The sequence below is a fragment of the Erythrolamprus reginae genome, chromosome 9 (genome assembly GCF_031021105.1).
Source record: "Erythrolamprus reginae isolate rEryReg1 chromosome 9, rEryReg1.hap1, whole genome shotgun sequence".
Lineage (NCBI taxonomy): Eukaryota > Metazoa > Chordata > Lepidosauria > Squamata > Dipsadidae > Erythrolamprus > Erythrolamprus reginae.
In genome coordinates this window covers 44,446,720-44,464,033 of record NC_091958.1, presented here as the reverse complement: position 1 = coordinate 44,464,033, position 17,314 = coordinate 44,446,720, and the positions used below count along the sequence as shown (strand labels likewise).

General features: G+C 40.9%; 1 protein-coding gene across 1 annotated transcript in view; it reads right to left on the bottom strand.

Moving 5' to 3' along the window:
• Positions 1-17,314, bottom strand: part of RAB40C (RAB40C, member RAS oncogene family) — a 66,828-nt gene that overhangs the window by 2,329 nt on the left and 47,185 nt on the right. The window contains exons 3-6 of the mRNA XM_070761019.1: positions 12,330-12,390; positions 9,738-9,798; positions 8,308-8,385; positions 6,542-6,764 (exon numbers count right to left, since the gene is read on the bottom strand). Of these exons, the coding sequence (XP_070617120.1) occupies positions 6,542-6,764; positions 8,308-8,385; positions 9,738-9,798; positions 12,330-12,390 (423 nt within the window). The remainder of the gene's footprint in view (positions 1-6,541; positions 6,765-8,307; positions 8,386-9,737; positions 9,799-12,329; positions 12,391-17,314) is intronic.

The window sequence follows — 17,314 nt, the reverse complement described above, 5'->3', positions numbered from 1 at the left end:
AGACTAGATGGACCATGAGGTCTTTTTCTGCCGTCAGTCTTCTATGTTTCTATGTTTCTATGTCATTTTGTCAAGTGGACCAGGTGTCCACTTGATTGATTTTTGCAGCCTTATAAAACATCATATATAATAGAAAAAAAACATGCTCTTTCTAATGAAATAAAAATAATAAAGATGATTGAAGGTGAGACAACAGAGAGCTCTGTTTCATCACCTTCAATCATCTTCATTAGAAAGTGCATGTTTTTTTCTATCACTCTCTGTTTTCTATCTATCTATCTATCTATCTATCTATCTATCTATCTATCTACTCTATCTATCTATCTACTCTATCTATCTATCTATCTATCTATCTATCTATCTATCTATCTATCCTCTCTTTCTCATCTATCTATCTATCTATCTATCTATCTATCTATCTATCTATCCTCTCTCTCTCTCATCTATCTATCTATCTATCTATCTATCTATCTATCTATCTATCTATCTATCTATCTATCTATCTATCTATCTATCTATCTATCTATCTATCTATATCTATCGTTAAATAAGGTCCAGGAGGGAAGTGTTTTTAATAGAAAAGTGAACACAAGAACAAGGGGGCACAGTCTGAGGTTAGTTGGGGAAAAGACCAGAAGCAACGTTTGAAAAGCTTTTCAAATGGAAAGGTTAATGGAGTTGCAATTAAGTGAAAATAAATGGGCGAAATTGGAAAAACAGATAAACGGGATGAACAATAGAGAATTAATTTTTAGGAAGTGGAATAGGAGAGATATAGGTAAATTAATAGGCCCAATGAAGGGGACTATGGAAATTTGGAAAAAATGGCAAGGGAAAATAGGATTATATAAATCTAAACTGTCATCGCTTTATGTAATAAATAGAGAAAACGAAATTAACTTAAATAGGGTTATAGGAGAGTTGAAGGGAAGAGGGATAACTAAGATAGAACAGTTATACGAGAAGGATGGCAGGCCAAGTAGAAATCGTATAGAATGGTGGTTAGGTAAGGGAAGGTGGCTACAAATAAATGCAATATGTAAATATCTAAATGAAAGGGAGAATAAAGAAGTATTATGGCGGGAGGAGACAGGGTTAGAGAAAATAATAAGAGAAAAAAGTGAGGGGATAAAGGCGCAAGCAACTAATATATACAAACTGCTAGTGCAGTCAGATGGGGACACGATTGATGGATTGACTAAATGGTGGCAAAATGAGATATTAGTAGAGGTACAAGAAATGGAAAATATAGTAGAAGATATAAGGAAAATTAAAAATACAAGAATTAGGGAAATGAGAAGGAAAATATTACATAAGTGGTATTTTACTCCCGTTCAATTTGCACATTTTCAGCAGAATGTCAGGGGGAATTGTTGGCATGGTTGTCAAGATAAAGGAGTGTTTATGCATATGTTTTGGGAATGCCCGATAGTGCAGGAATTTTGGCAAAAAGTGAAAGAGGATATCAATGGAATGCTAAATATACAATGGACAATCACTAAGGAAATGGCAGTACTAGTAAAAAGCAATGCGATGGGAGAATTTAGAGAAATAAAAAAAGCAGCAATAGAAAGTGCTCAGGCAGTAATAGTTTTGGGTTGGAAGGATGCAACAAAATGGACAATGCAAAATTGGTATAGGTACATGGTGGATCATATTCAATTTGAAATTATGGAAAAAAGGATAAATTTGGATAATGAAACTGATTTGGGACGGCTGATGGGACGGTGGGACAAGGTAAGACGATATATGACGAGCAGAATCCGAGACCAAGCTACAAGAAATAAACTAGAATCACTCTATAATATGTAGACAGATATATTGCTCTTGGGTTAAGTGGATTATAAAAGAAATACCCCCAATTTGGTGGTGGGGAATGTGTGTATGTCGGGGTGGTGGGCACAATTCACATTTCACTACGCACTGTTTTATGTTGTGTGATTTTAAATTGTTAAAAATCAATAAAAAAATATTTAAAAAAAAGAAAAAAAAAAAGACCAGAAGCAACGTGAGAAAATATTATTTTACTGAAAGAGTAGTAGATGCTTGGAACAAACTTCCAGCAGACATAGTTGGTAAATCTACAGTAACTGAATTTAAACATGCCTGGGATAGACATATATCCATCCTAAGATAAAATACAGGAAATAGTATAACGGCAGACTAGATGAGGTCTTTTTCTGCCGTCAATCTTCTACGTGTCTACAATTAAACAGCAACCCAACAGCCCCTCTCCCGGGGCAGATCGTAAAAGTCCCCCCCCCCCCCACCTTTTCAATGTGTTATTTTGGCCTAAACAGATCTCAAAAGAGAGGGCAGGGAGAGAACATTACAACTTTCAGAAAAAAAGGGGGTGCTTCTGTGCCAGACAAGAATATACGTATCCGGCACAGAAATTAGGCATTGCCATCTTCTGGTCAACAGATGAGCTACATCTCAGAGGAAGACGAGAAAGTTGGCTGGCCAAGAAACTTTTGCCCAAAAAACACACCAAAAACCAAACTGAGGGCAGCTGGCAAGATGGTAAAAATGATCACAAGGCGCCATCAATTTATGACTTTTAATTATTTATTGATCAAATTTAATGTATTCATCCAATTCTTCTCTGCTGTGGTGCCTGCCTTTATGGAACTTCCTTCTTCCCTTCTGAAACTAAGATTAGCTTCGTTTCTTTTGATGTTCCGGAAGGACCACAAGAGCTGGTTATGAGATCAGGCCTGGGGCTCTGAAGGAACCAGAGAGGTTTTTAAGATGTTTCCATTGCTGAGCCGGCTATTTTTAATTCCCTCTTCGCTTAGGCACATTTCTTGTTTTTATAATTTATTTATTATTTATTTATTAGATTTGTGTGCCGCCCCAAAGACTCGGAGTGGCTCACAACAAGAAACAGTACAAATCCTATACATAGAAACATAGAAGACTGACAGCAGAAAAAGACCTCATGGTCCATCTAGTCTGCCCTTATACTATTTTCTGTATTTTATCTCAGGATGGATATATGTTTATCCCAGGCATGTTTAAATTCAGTTACTGTGGATTCACCCACCACCAGTGTTCCCTCTAACTTTTTTTTTTGGGGGGGGGGGCGGAAAAGTATAGTGTCTGACAAACAAACAAACAAACAAACAAACAAACGAAAAACCCACCCTGTTTTGCCTCAGAGAATTTGAAAATAAAATACTGTACTGTGTGTCTATAACAGTGAGCTCATAATAGGGCAACTCTATCAATATCAAAATGCCACTTAAATAGTTGAGCTAGTTTCAAACTAGATTTTGATTTTCTTTCTCTCTTCCTTACTCCCATTCTTCTTCTTTCTCTTTTCCTTCCTCTCTTTTTTCTATCTGTTTCTCTCTCTTCCTCTCTTCCTCTCTCTCTCCTTCCCTCTCACTCTTTCCCTCTCGGCTTCTGGGCAGGTTTGGAAAACTCTGAGTTGATGATGATTTTTAAGTGAGCCATGGCTCACTGCTCAGCTTAGAGGGAACTATGCCCACCACGTCTGCTGGAAGTTTGTTCCAAGCATCTCCTACTCTTTCAGTAAAATAATATTTTCTCACGTTGATTTTGATCTTTCCCCCAACTAACTTCAGATTGTGTCCCCTTGTTCTTGTGTTCACTTTCCTATTAAAAACACTTCCCTCCTGGACCTTATTTAACCCTTTAACATATTTAAATGTTTCGATCATGTCCCCACTTTTCCTTCTGTCCTCCAGACTCTACAGATTGAGTTCATGAAGTCTTTCCTGATACGTTTTATGCTTAAGACCTTCCACCATTCTTGTAGCCCGTCTTTGGACCCGTTCAATTTTGTCAATATCTTTTTGTAGGTGAGGTCTCCAGAACTGAACACATTAAAAACCCTTAATATAAAAAAACCCAATCATACATCTCATACAGACCATACATAAAGCGGAAACGGCCCAGGGGAATCAATTTCCCCGTGCCTGACGACAGAGGTGGGTTTTGAGGAGTTTGCAAAAGGCAAAGAGGGTGGGGGCAGTCCTAATGTCTAATATTATTTGTGTGCCTTTAGTGAGATGGGAACTGCATACATCTGATTAAAAAAAAATACCGGTAAGTTGCTAGCTAGCTAGTTAAGTGGCTTTAATCTCTTGCAAAAATTTGAAATCTCACAGGAGGGATCTTTTCATAAACGATGCTATCGTTCACGGCAACCTCCTAATTTAGTTCTTTATAAAGGATTATGGATGCGTTAAGATGTTTCTGCAGCTACGTTAAGGGGCGAACTTTGCTCCGAGGATACATGGGAAGGGCAACACGGCAGGACATAATTCTCAATTTTCTACCAATAGAACAGAATATATGTAACTCAGAGTAGAGTCCTCTGGGCTCTCTGGATTTGGTTGTTTTTTCCACAGACGTTTCATTACCCAACTAGGTAACATTATCAGTGCTAAAATGGGGTGGATTTGCTCTCTGCTTATATACAAATTACTTTCCTCTATAGAGACAAAAAACCCCACTCCCTTCTAGTACTGATTACGTCTTTAAGCTGGGTAATGAAACATCTGTGGGAAAAGCTCAGAGAGTACCAAGGAACATTTACAGCAAATATGGAATAGAGTCTTTTAAATTAAACGATGAATATACAGTGTTCCCTCAATTTTCGCGGAGGATGCATTCCGAGACCGCCTGCGAAAGTCAAATTTCCGCGAAGTAGAGATGCGGAAGTAAATACACCATTTTTGGCTATGGACAGTATCACAACCCATCCCTTAAAACTTTAACCCCCTAAATTACCATTTCCCATTCCATTAACAACAATTTACTCCCCATTATTACTGGTATTCACCATTGAATAAGACAGTTAGTAATCCTGATATTTATAAACATAATTATTTATTAACAATCATTATTTTTTTTGTTATTTATTTGCAATAATTATTAGCTTGGCGATGATGTATGACGTCATCGGGCGGGAAAAACTGTGGTATAGGAAAAAAACCGCGAAGTATTTTTTAATTAATATTTTTTGAAAAACCGTGGTATAGGCTATTCGCGAAGTTCGAACCCACGAAAATCGAGGGAACACTGTATACTTGGAGTACTGTGTACAGTTCCGATTTAAAAAGTACATTGATAAACTACAGCACGTTCAAAGGAGAGTTACAAGGATGGCGAGTGGTCTGGAAACCATGTCCTATGAGGAACGGTTAAAGGATCTAGGGATGTTTAGTCTGCAAAGGAGAAGACTGAGAGGAGATTTGACAGCTGTCTACAAATATCTGAAGGGCTGTCACAGAGCAGAGGGATCAGCATTGTTCTCCTTAGCACATGGAAGGACCAGAAACAATGGATTGAAAACTGCAAGGGAGTAGATTTAGATTAGATATCAGAAAAAACTTTCTAATGGTAAGGGTGATAAACCGGTGGAACAGTTTGCCACAGGAGGTGGTGGGCTCATCTTCACTGTGGGTCTTCAGACAGAGACTGGACAGTCATCTTTCTGGGATGGTTTAGTGAATCCTGCATTGAGCGGGGGGGTTGGACCCGAGGACCCTGGAGGTCCCTTCCAACTCTATGATTCTATGAATATGATGCACAGTTGCAGGAACTGAGCATGGCTAGGCTAGTGAAGAGAAGGACCAGGGGAGAAATGATAGCAGTGTTCTAATATTTGAAGGGTTGCCATGGAAAGGAGGGGTCAAGCTATTTTCCAAGGCACCCAAAGGCCAGACAAGGAATAATAGATGGAAACTGATCTAGGAGAGATTCAACCTGGACATAAGGAGTCATTTTCTGACAGTGAGAACAATCAACCAACAGAACAGAAGTTGCCTTATGGGAGAAGTTATGGGAGCTTCATCACTTTCAAGAAGAGACAGGACTGCTATCAGTCAGCAATGGTGTGTGTGTGTGTGTGTGTGTGTGTGTGTGTGTGTGTGTATCTCCTGCTTGGGCGGGTATTGGACTAGATCAGAGGTCTCCAACCTTGACAGTTTTAAGACTTGTGGACTTCAACTCCCAGAATTCCTCAGCCAGCTTTTACACACTTCCGGGTTGCCCTTTGTGCTGTTTTTTTATACTCTGGGGCCTTCAGGAAGCTTCCCTGAACCCTCCAGAGTGCAAAAACCCAGCACAACAGCAAACCGGAAGTGCGTTTTTCCAAACTTCCTGTTTGCCTGTTGGAGCAGGGGTAGGCAAAGTTGGCATGGGGACTTCAACTCCCAGAATTCCTGAGCTAGCACGATTGTCTCAGGAATTCTGGGAGCTGAAGTCCACAAATCATAGAAGAGTCAACTTTGCCTACCCTTGTGTTGGAGGATTATTATTTTTTGCCTCTGGGGCTTCAGGGAAGCTCCCCTAAAGTGTCCAGAGGACGAAACGGCCTTTTGCAAGGCCAAAAATCAGCTGGCCAACGTGCGAAACATGGTTAAGTCTCACGCACCCTCCGATATGGCTCTGCGTGCCAACTGTGGCACGCGTGGCATAGATTTGCCATCACGGACCTAGAAGGCCCCTTCCGACTGTGTTAGCTGTCAAGGACTCCACGGAAAGGGAGGGAATCAAGCTTACTGACCTCTGTTGGGCCTCCAGATCTTCTCCATGCCATGTCTCATCAGCACAATGCGGGACAGCTCTGTGAAGGACTCAATCACATTGAAGTTGCACAACGGACTGACTTCGAAGAAGGTCATGCAATTCTTCTCCGCATAGGATCGGGCTTGCTCCGTGGGCACCTGCCGCTTGAAAGCCAGGTGGAGGCGGTTGCCGACCAAGATCCGCGGCACCCCAGGGGCGTGCTTGAAATAGACACAGAATAACATGATGCACACCGGTACTCACGTATGCCAATCCGGGCTTCTGTCTTAAGCGCTCTTTAGATTTAGCAGTCGACTGTACCCATCCAGCACTTCTTGTAACTTTAATTAAACTAGAAAGTTTAATTAAACTCTGTAGTTTAATGAAAAGAAGGCTTAGGAATGATGTGACAGTCATCTCCCAATTAATTAATTAATTAATTAATTATTTAGATTTGTATGCCGCTCCTCTCCGTAGACTCGGGGCGGCTCACAACAATAACAAGAACAATGTAAGAACAAATCTAATAATTTAAAAAACACTAAAAACCCCATTATTAAAAGCAAACAAACACACAAACATTCCATGTATAAACTGTATAGGCCCGGGGGAGATGTGTCAGTTCCCCCATGCCTGACGGCAGAGATGGGTCTTAAGAACTTTACGAAAGGCAAGGAGGGTAGGGGCAGTTCTAATCTCCGGGGGAAGCTGGTTCCAGAGGGTCGGGGCCGCCACAGAGAAGGCTCTTCTCCTGTGTCCCGCCAAACGACATTGTTTAGTCGATGGGACCCGGAGAAGGCCAACTCTGTGGGACCTAACCGGTCGCTGGCATTCGTGCGGCAGAAGGCGGTCCCGGAGGTATTCTGGTCAGGGGTTGCCTACGAAGAAGAGGGAATCAAGCTACTCTCCAAAGCACCTGAGAGCAGGACACGAAGCAATGGGTGGAAACTAAACAAGGAGAAAAAGCAACCTGGAACAAAGGAGAAATTCCCTGGACTGTCTTACTTTATTTCCTGAAAACGTTTTGAAGAAACTGAAGAAACGTTTTGGAGGAGAAATGAAACCTTTTTCAAAACAATAAAAACAGGATGTCCAGGGGGAAAAGCATTTTGAAATTCTCAGATATTTCCCTGACGTTTCCCTGTAACTTGCGATCTAGTTAAGGAGTGGTTGTAGATGACATCATAACAAATGGCTAAGCCGTGGAGAAATATTGGTAGCTGTGGAAGAAGTTGTTGCCACAGTTATGCTCATTTTTGCTTGACTCTGCCAGGCAGTGCAATCCGGGTTTTTTACATGATTCTTTTCCCTGACTTTTAAACATTTTAATAGTTTAAACATTTTTATAGTTTTAATTTGTTTTCCCCCCTGATTTATTCCATTTTTTTCACAAATTCCCTGATATTTCCCTGATACTACCCGAACTGCCAATTTCCCTGATAATTCCCTGTTTTCCAGGTTTGCTGGACACCCTGAAAAATAAATAAGAAAGTCCAGTTGCCTTTTGGAAAGTACCTTCGGGGTGATCATTTCCAACGGGGAAAAAAAAGATATGGATATAATTAATGGGGCAGGTATCCAGTGGTTTAAACTTTTCTTTACTTCTCCCATGCCTTTCCTTTACTTATAGCACCTCTGTTTGATATTTTGTTTACACGTCGCATAAGGTTGCTGGCCTCAAAACGCAACAGTATGCCTGGACCAAGGTAAGGTAACTTTTGCTGCATTTAAGAGCATTCAAAAGCCCAGCTCTGGCTTGCTTACCTCATCGATTTCCTTGATCCATCGGTCTATTCCATCAAAAGACCAGCGATTGGTGATGTCGTACACCAAGAGGATGCCCTGAGTGGAACAAAACACTCTGTTAATTTATAGAAACATAGAAGTCTGACGGCAGAAAAAGACCTCATGGTCCATCTAGTCTGCCCTTATACTATTTCCTGTATTTTATCTTACAATGGATATATGTTTATCCCAGGCATGTTTAAATTCAGTTACTGTGGATTTACCAACCACGTCTGCTGGAAGTTTGTTCCAAGGATCTACTACTCTTTCAGTAAAATAATATTTTCTCATGTTGCCTTTGATCGTTCCCCCAACTAACTTCAGATTGTGCCCCCTTGTTCTTGTGTTCACTTTCCTATTAAAAACACTTCCCTCCTGAACCTTATTTAACCCTTTAACATATTTAAATGTTTCGATCATGTCGCCCCTTTTCCTTCTGTCCTCCAGACTATACAGATGGAGTTCATTAAGTCTTTTCTGATACGTTTTATGCTTAAGACCTTCCACCATTCTTGTAGCCCGTCTTTGGACCCGTTCAATTTTGTCAATATCTTTTTGTAGGTGAGGTCTCCAGAACTGAACACAGTACTCCAAATGTGGTCTCACCAGCGCTCTATATAAGGGGATCACAATCTCCCTCTTCCTGCTTGTTATACCTCTAGCTATGCAGCCAAGCATCCTACTTGCTTTTCCTACCGCCCGACCACACTGCTCACCCATTTTGAGACTGTCAGAAATCACTACCCCTAAATCCTTCTCTTCTGAAGTTTTTGCTAACACAGAACTGCCAATGCAATACTCAGATTGAGGATTCCTTTTCCCCAAGTGCATTGTTTTACATTTGGAAACATTAAACTGCAGTTTCCATTGCTTTGACCATTTATCTAGTAAAGCTAAACCATTTACCATATTACAAACCCCTCCAGGAATATCAACCCTATTGCACACTTTAGAGTCATCGGCAAATAGGCAAACCTTCCCTACCAAACCTTCCCCTATGTCACTCACTCATATATTTAATGATCAAATTTATACAGCTCACCATTTCACAAGAAGTTTTTTAAATTAGAATTTTAAGGATTGTTTTTAATGCATTATTATTTGGATTGTTTACCACTGTTTTTTGTATATGTTGTGAGCCGCCCCGAGTCCTCGGAGAGGGGCGGCATACAAATCCAATTAAATCTTAAATCTTAAAGTGACTCTGGATGGCTAGAAAAGTCATGAAACTTGCTTGCCCAACCTGGTTTCTCATGGGCCATGGACCAGTATCAAGTCCACGGCTCAGGGGTTGGGGGAGCCCTGCTTTTAAGGGAAGGAGAAATGATTATTGCAAGGCTCTTGTTCCAACCGGTTCTTGTCTGTGCTGAAGAAAAATAGCAGAATTTAATATTGCTGGCGAGACTCACCTGGGCTCCTCTGGAGTAAGATCGAAAAATAGTGCAGAATCTTCCTTGGCCAGATGTGTCCCTGAAACAGAGAAGGGGTGTGTGTGTTTAAATCAGAATCACAGACAGGAAGTATGAGACAGCTGTACATTTGTGCACTGGCTAACACTGGAACATATTAACCTGAGCAATTATTTTTAATTTCTGGGTGTTGCTAAGCCATGTATCTCTGCTCAAAGATAGGGTTGGGGCTTCTTAGGTATGAGGGATCCTTGGTGATCTCTGAGCTTGCTTGTAATAGTGCAGATGTCTCATCAGACAAACTAGGTAACATCATCAGTGCAAGAAGGGAGTGGGGTTTAGTCTGTTTTATATTCTTGTCTGGGTTGGCAGGAGCGGGCTTGGAGATTCTACTGCAAGGAGGGGTAGAATCAAGCTAATACTCCTATTGGAGCAGTAGAACCGACACTGACCAGACAAGCCACTGGAATGTAAACCGAGAGCAAACCTCACTCCCTTCTCACACTGATGATGTTACCTGGTTGGGTAGTGAAATGTCTGCAAGAAAACTACCAAATACAGAGAACAGCGTGGATGGACAGGCAGACAGATAGAGATGGATAGATAAATAAGAGTAGATAGATAGATCAAAGGACTGTACAACTCAATATTATGATACTTGGCAAAGATGGTATAATTGGATGAAAAATAAATCTAGTTAAATTAAAAAAACTGTGATTATAATGTGAAAGTACTTACAAATATAGAATTATGTAAATATGAATAATTAGTGTAAATAATGTGAATTTAAATAATGAAAGTAAGTTATAGAATAGATATAATGTAAGAGATTCGTTCTGATCTGTGCAAAATTATTGTGATGTTTTTAAAATTGAAAAATTGAATAATTAAAGCTTTAAAAAGAGAGAGAATATAGACAGATAGACAGAGTAGATAAATAGATAGATAGATAGACAGATAGATAGATAGATGGATGGATGGATGGATGGATGGATGGATGGATGGGCGGACGGACGGACAGATAGACAGACAGACAGACAGACATATAGTTAGATAGTGCAAACACATATTTATATATACCGCTCAAAAAAATAAAGGGAACACTCAAATAACACATCCTAGATCCGAATGAATGAAATATTCTCATTGAATATTTCATTTGCACAACTATTCCATTTGCACAATAGCATGTGAAATTGACTGTCAATCAGTGTTGCTTCCTAAGTGGACAGTTTGATTTCACAGAAGTTTGATTTACTTGAAGTTATATTCTGTTTTTTAAGTGTTCTCTTTATTTTTTTGAGCAGTGTAGATATAAATATATACTGTATATGCGAGATAACCGAGCACGGAGAATGTGTATTAAAAATATCCTATCAGCTTTGGCAGAGCAGAGGCCTTTAATGCTTTCGCCTGGTCACCCATATTAAACCAGGTTTCGGTTCACTAGCACGTCATTTAGATTAACACAAATTCGTTGTTCCCATTCTCGCTGGTCCTTCTTTTCGACTCTTGTCAGAAACAACCCTCCCAATCTCCAATCTCTTTTTCACTGTGCAGTTAAAGACTAGAGAAAACCAAGACTTATTCATAAATCAGTCCTCACGCTTTGGCCAAGCAAGTAGTGGGTTTTTTCTCCTGGGCCTCTTCCTGAGCCGAGATCCCAGGAGTACAGAAAGTGCTCGGAGCTTTATTGTGTAAGTTACGAAAACAGATCTCCTTCCATCCAGAAGAGAAAAATAATGGGGCCCAGCCATGAAGGTCGACGGGCCGAGGCCAACGCTACATCACGGGATGGTTTACAACCGTATTTGTTTAGGAGTACTACATCTTCCGTAGTAAACAGATGCGGGGTGCCTTAAGGATACCAGCTGCCTCCACGCGGGCATCCGTGTTTTTCTCGCGCCTTTGGATTGACCTAAACAGTCGAGCCCACCAAGGGGTGTCTCCAGACATCTGTGATGTTTCTGCGTGCGCAACTTAGCGAGTTCCCAAGTGAAACGCAAGCGGAGGTCAGATTCAGTTCGGCGGAGGATCCCGTCACGGTGCTTTGAATCCTGCTGGGCTTTCTAATGATCTTGGGGAGATCACGCCACCAGCCGCTGGAAGCCTCATTAGCCGAACATTTTTCTACCGTCGGGGGTTCTCTGCCCAATCTTGGATTGTCTGCGTAGCGCCAAAACAGAGGAACTGCTGCACTTATTCGATCGGGGCGCTCCTTATTATGGGGAGCCTACAAAGAGTCCTTTGGGCGAACATTTCCTAGACCAGAGGTCTTTCATAGAAACACAGAAGATTGACCGCAGGAAAAGACCTCATGGTCCATCTAGTCTGTCCTTATACTATTTCCTATATTTTATCTTAGGATGGATCTATGTTTATCCCAACAACAAAACAACAACAACAACAACGAGACTCAACATAACCTAATTCACAAGTTACATAGAAATTACTTCATATGAATTACAGCATAACTAAAACAGGTTTTAATAACTATATAAACTTGCAGATTATCTTAGTGAATTCAGATTCTCTGCTACTATTTTGTTTTCCATTACCATACTTTGAAAGATTTATATAATGCAGACTCACCAGAGCTCCAGTTTGACCCTTCTGCCATCTAACAGAATTGTTGTGGTTTTGTAATCAATTCCTGCAATGAAAAAAACCGAAATAGGGTTCTATAAATAATGGCATAGGGACATATTTAATACCACGATGTTATCAGTGAGAGGGTGCGTAAGGAAAAAAAAAGTCGCTTTGAGAGGCTTACTACCTAGGTCAAGGATCTAAAGTTTATAATGATCACGTATTCCCAAATATTTAATAGAATGAGAATGAAGTACCAACACTAAATCAAAACTTTCAGTGTCCTGCTGTAATGTTAGAGAGCCGCGCATTTGTACCAATAAAGATACAAGTGGACCAACACCAGTATATGACATGGTTCCCCAAATCAACACAGACTATGGACATTTTTGCATCTCATTTGGAAACCAAGGACTCAGAGTATGGAGGAAGAACAGAAAGGCGCACACTGCAAGATGCTTGAAGTCTAATGTGAAGTCTGTGTTGATTTGGGGAGCCATGTCATATGCTGGTGTTAGTCCAATATGCTTCATTAAGTCCAGGGTCAATGCAGTCGTCTACCGGGAGATTTTGGAGCGGTCCATGCTTCCATCCGCATACGAGCTTTATGGGGATGCTGATTTCATTATCCAGCAGGACGTGGTACCTGCCCACACTGCCAAAAGCACCAAAACCTGGTTCAATGACCATGGGATTACCATGTTTCATTGGCCAGTAAACTCGCCTGGCCTGAACCCCATAGAGAATCTATGCTGCATTGCCAAGAGAAAGATGAGTGACATGAGACCAAATGATGCGGAAGAGCTAAAGGCTGCTGTTGAAGCATCCTGGTCTACCATAACACCTCAGCAGTGCCACAGGCTAATAGTGTCCATGCCACGCCACATCGAGGCAGTAACTGCTGCAAAAGAGACCCAAACCAAGCACTGAATACATATGCATGCTTATTTATTTATTTATTGGATTTGTATGCCGCCCCTCTCTGCAGACTCGGGGCAGCTAACAACAATGATTAAAAAAACAGCATGTAACAATCCAATTAATAAAACAATTAAAAACCCTCATTATAAAACCAAACATACACACAAACATACCATGCATAACTTGTAATGGCCTAGGGGGAAGGAATATCTTAATTCCCCCAAGCCTGGCGATAAAGGTGGGTCTTGAGTAATTTGCGAGAGACAAGGAGGGTGGGGGCTGTTCTAATCTCGGGGGGGAGTTGATTCCAGAGGGCTGGGGCCACCACAGAGAAGGCTCTTCCCCTGGGGCCCGCCACGACATTGTTTTGTCGACGGGACCCGGAGAAGGCCAACTCTGTGGGACCTTATCAGCCGCTGGGATTCATGCGGTAGAAGATGGTTCCGGATGTATTCTGGCCCAATGCCATTATACTTTTCAGAGGTCCGATATTGTTCTTTGTACAATCCTTGTTTTATTGATCGCGTGTGATATTCTAATTTTCGGAGATGGTGGATTTGGGGTTTACATGAGATGTGCCCGATAATCATCACAATTATGACTAATCACGGCTTGAACTATCTTGCCTTGTATGTAATGAGTCTCGTTCATATATTACGTTTCACCAGTTGCATTACTGAAATAAATGAACTTTTACACCATATTCTAATTTTTTGAGCATCACCTGTAGTTCCCACTGGTTATTTCTCTTCCTACCCCCCTGAATATTTAATCTGCATAGTTCTTAGTAAAAACAGATCAAACAGATTCAATATTTTGTTAATTGGCTACTTTAATGCACCACATTCTGCCTTCCAGGAGATACAGCACCGTTTCTTTCGACAATTTAAACCTTTAATTAACCTAATGTCAATTGGATAAACAAATAACATTTACAGACATGATTTGATTGACATTTTGCATCATGCCAAGATAGCCACGGGCTGCATAAGGTTTGAGGAACTAAAGGACAAGTAACTTTGGCTAAGCAAAATAAACAGTTTTCAGTATTTTGGTTTCAAACCTGAACTTTTCAACTTGGTGACTGTAATCTCATTTTAGCATCTTACTAGTATAATTCAGGACACGACCTGCTCACAGGGCACACTTAAGTATCTTCTATTAGTACAGACTACTACGGACATCCCATGTTAGGAGTTATTATTGTTCAGCTTTCTAGAAATCAGCCTATATTTCTGGAGAGTTTCTGGCAGCAGGCCAACCACTTAAAATCCCCTAAAACAACCTTTCATATTTTTTCCTCTCTTACCCAGGAACTGAGTGAAAACTCAACAGCTATTCAGAGGAAGGAAGGAAGGACATTCCAAGATGTGTTACTAATTCCGTGATGTCAACATCATTTGATTCCATAGTGGCCTTTCTTCACAATCAGCTAACCACAAAGTCGGTTGTTCCATTTAAACACTCAAGTCCAGTGTGCTGAACTTCAATGAAAACAATAAATGCATTTGATAATTTAAATTGGGAATTCTTTATAAATAAATTTGAAGATGAATTTTGGAGAAAAATATACTAGAATGATACGGACAATATATTCAAAACAGACACCAAAAATACGTATTAATGGAGATACAACAGAAAACTTTAATATTGCAAAAGTCCCTAAGTGGGTGAGCAGTTCTAAGCCACTATTTTCAATGCTACTGTAACTTGGAATGGTCATTAAATGAATGGTTGCAAGTTGAGAATTGCCGCCTATTTTAAGAACTATTTGATCAATTCACCTGTGCCAAGCAATTCACTGCAACATTGAATATCTTTTTTATTTAAATATGTATTTAAATATTCATTTATTCATTTATTTATTACATTTGTATGCCGCCCCTCTCAGAAGACTCGGAGCGGCTCACAACAAGAATACAAAATACAAATCCAATGATTAAAACAGGAAAACAGTTAAAAACCCTTGATTTAAAAACACTCATACAACCCAAACCAACCATACATAAAACGGAGCGGCCGAGGGGAATTAAGGAGTTTACAAAAGGCAAGGAGGGTGGGGGCAATTCTAATTTCTGGGGGGAGTTGATTCCAGAGGGTTGGGGCCACCAAAGAAAAGGCTCTCCCCATGGTCCCGCCAGACGGCATTGTTTTGTCGACGGGACCCCGAGAAGGCCGACTCTGTGGGACCTAACCGGTCGCTGGGATTCATGCGGCAGAAGGCAGTCCCGAAGGTATTCTGGTCCGATGCCATGAAGGGCTTTATAGATCATGATAAACACTTTGAATTGTGACCGGAAACTGATAGGCAACCAGTGCAGGCCACGGAGTGTTGACGAGACATGGGCGTATCTGGGGACGCCCATGATTGCTCTCGCAGCCACATTCTGCACGATCTGAAGTTTCCAATTTGTATGCTGCCCCTCTCCACAGCCTCGGGGCGGCTCACAGCAACAGAAAACAATATATAATACAAATTCAATAATTAGAAAGCTAAAAACCCATAATTTAAAAAACAGGCACACAACATACCATACATAAACAGTATAGGCCTGGGGAAGTTATCTCAGTTCCCCCATGCCTGATGGCAGAGGTGGCTTTTAAGGAGTTTACGAAAGCCAAGGAGGGTGGGGGCAGTTCTAATCTCAGGGGGGAGCTGGTTCCAGAGGGTCGGGGCCGCCACAGAGAAGGCTCTTCCCCTGGGACCTGCCAAATGACATTGTTTAGTCAACAGGACCCGGAGAAGGCCAACTCTGTGGGACCTAACTGGTCACTGGGATTTGTGCAGCAGAAGGTGGTCCCGAAGGTATTCTGGACCGATGCCATGAAGGGCTTTATAGGTCATAACCAACACTTTGAATTGTGATCGGAAACTGATCGGCAACCAATGCAGACTGCGGAGTGTTGGTGTGACATGGGCATATCTGGGAAAGCCCATGATTGCTCTCGCAGCTGCATTCTGCACAATCTGAAGTTTCCAAACACTCTTCAAAGGTAGCCCCATGTAGAGAGCATTACAGTAGTTTAATATTGTGGCAATCAAAAAATTCATGCAAGACTCCAAGTGTGGTCTTACCAAGGCCTTTCAAAGTGGTGGTTATCACTGCACATGATTGTGAATATCTGGACAGGCTGACCTCTCTTCTCTGTGGCCGCCCCTTAAATATTGGAACACTGCTCTCATATTCCCCCCTAATCTTTCTTCTCCTTAAACTAGACAATAGGCAGCTATTTATATTTTTCAAATCCGCAGACAGTCACTGCAGCCATGCCATCAACACCCTGTCTGGGTTAGCCTCACATATCACAATCACCGGCAGCTACAGGAAACATTGCAGAGGGTGTGAAAAATAACTCAGACACTCTGGCTTTGGCAAGTCTGCTAACAGTAAAAAAAAAAATTGACACTTTTCAAAAATCAAATCTCAAGGAAATATGGAAGCTGCTATTCCATTTCATTTTATACTAGCTTTTTCCCCCCAGAAGCTTTTCCATATCAGAGACTGATGGACTATTTCCTTTAAAAAAAAAAAAATCTGTCACTTTGGCACCCTCGAAAATGTCCAAAGATACTTCACTAGAAGAGCCCTTCACTCCTCTGCTCGAAATAGAATTCCTTATGAAGTTAGACTCACAACCCTAGGTCTCAAAAGCCTGGAACTACGACACCTCAAACACGATCTAAGCATAGCCCGTAAGATTATACGGAGAGGGGCGGCATACAAATCAAATCAAATCAAATAAAATAAAAAAATAAACAAACAAACAAATATGCTGCATCGTCCTCCCTGTCAACGGCTACCTCAGCTTCAACCAAAACAACAAACGAGCTCACAACATTCAAACTTAATATTAACATAGAAACATAGAAGATTGACGGCAAAAAAAGACCTTATGGTCCATCTAGTCTGTCCTTATACTATTTCCTGTATTTTATCTTAGTATGGATATATGTTTATCCCAGGCATGTTTAAATTCAGTTCCTGTGGATTTACCAACCACGTCTACTGGAAGTTTGTTCCAAGGATCTACTACTCTTTCAGTAAAATAATATTTTCTCATGTTGC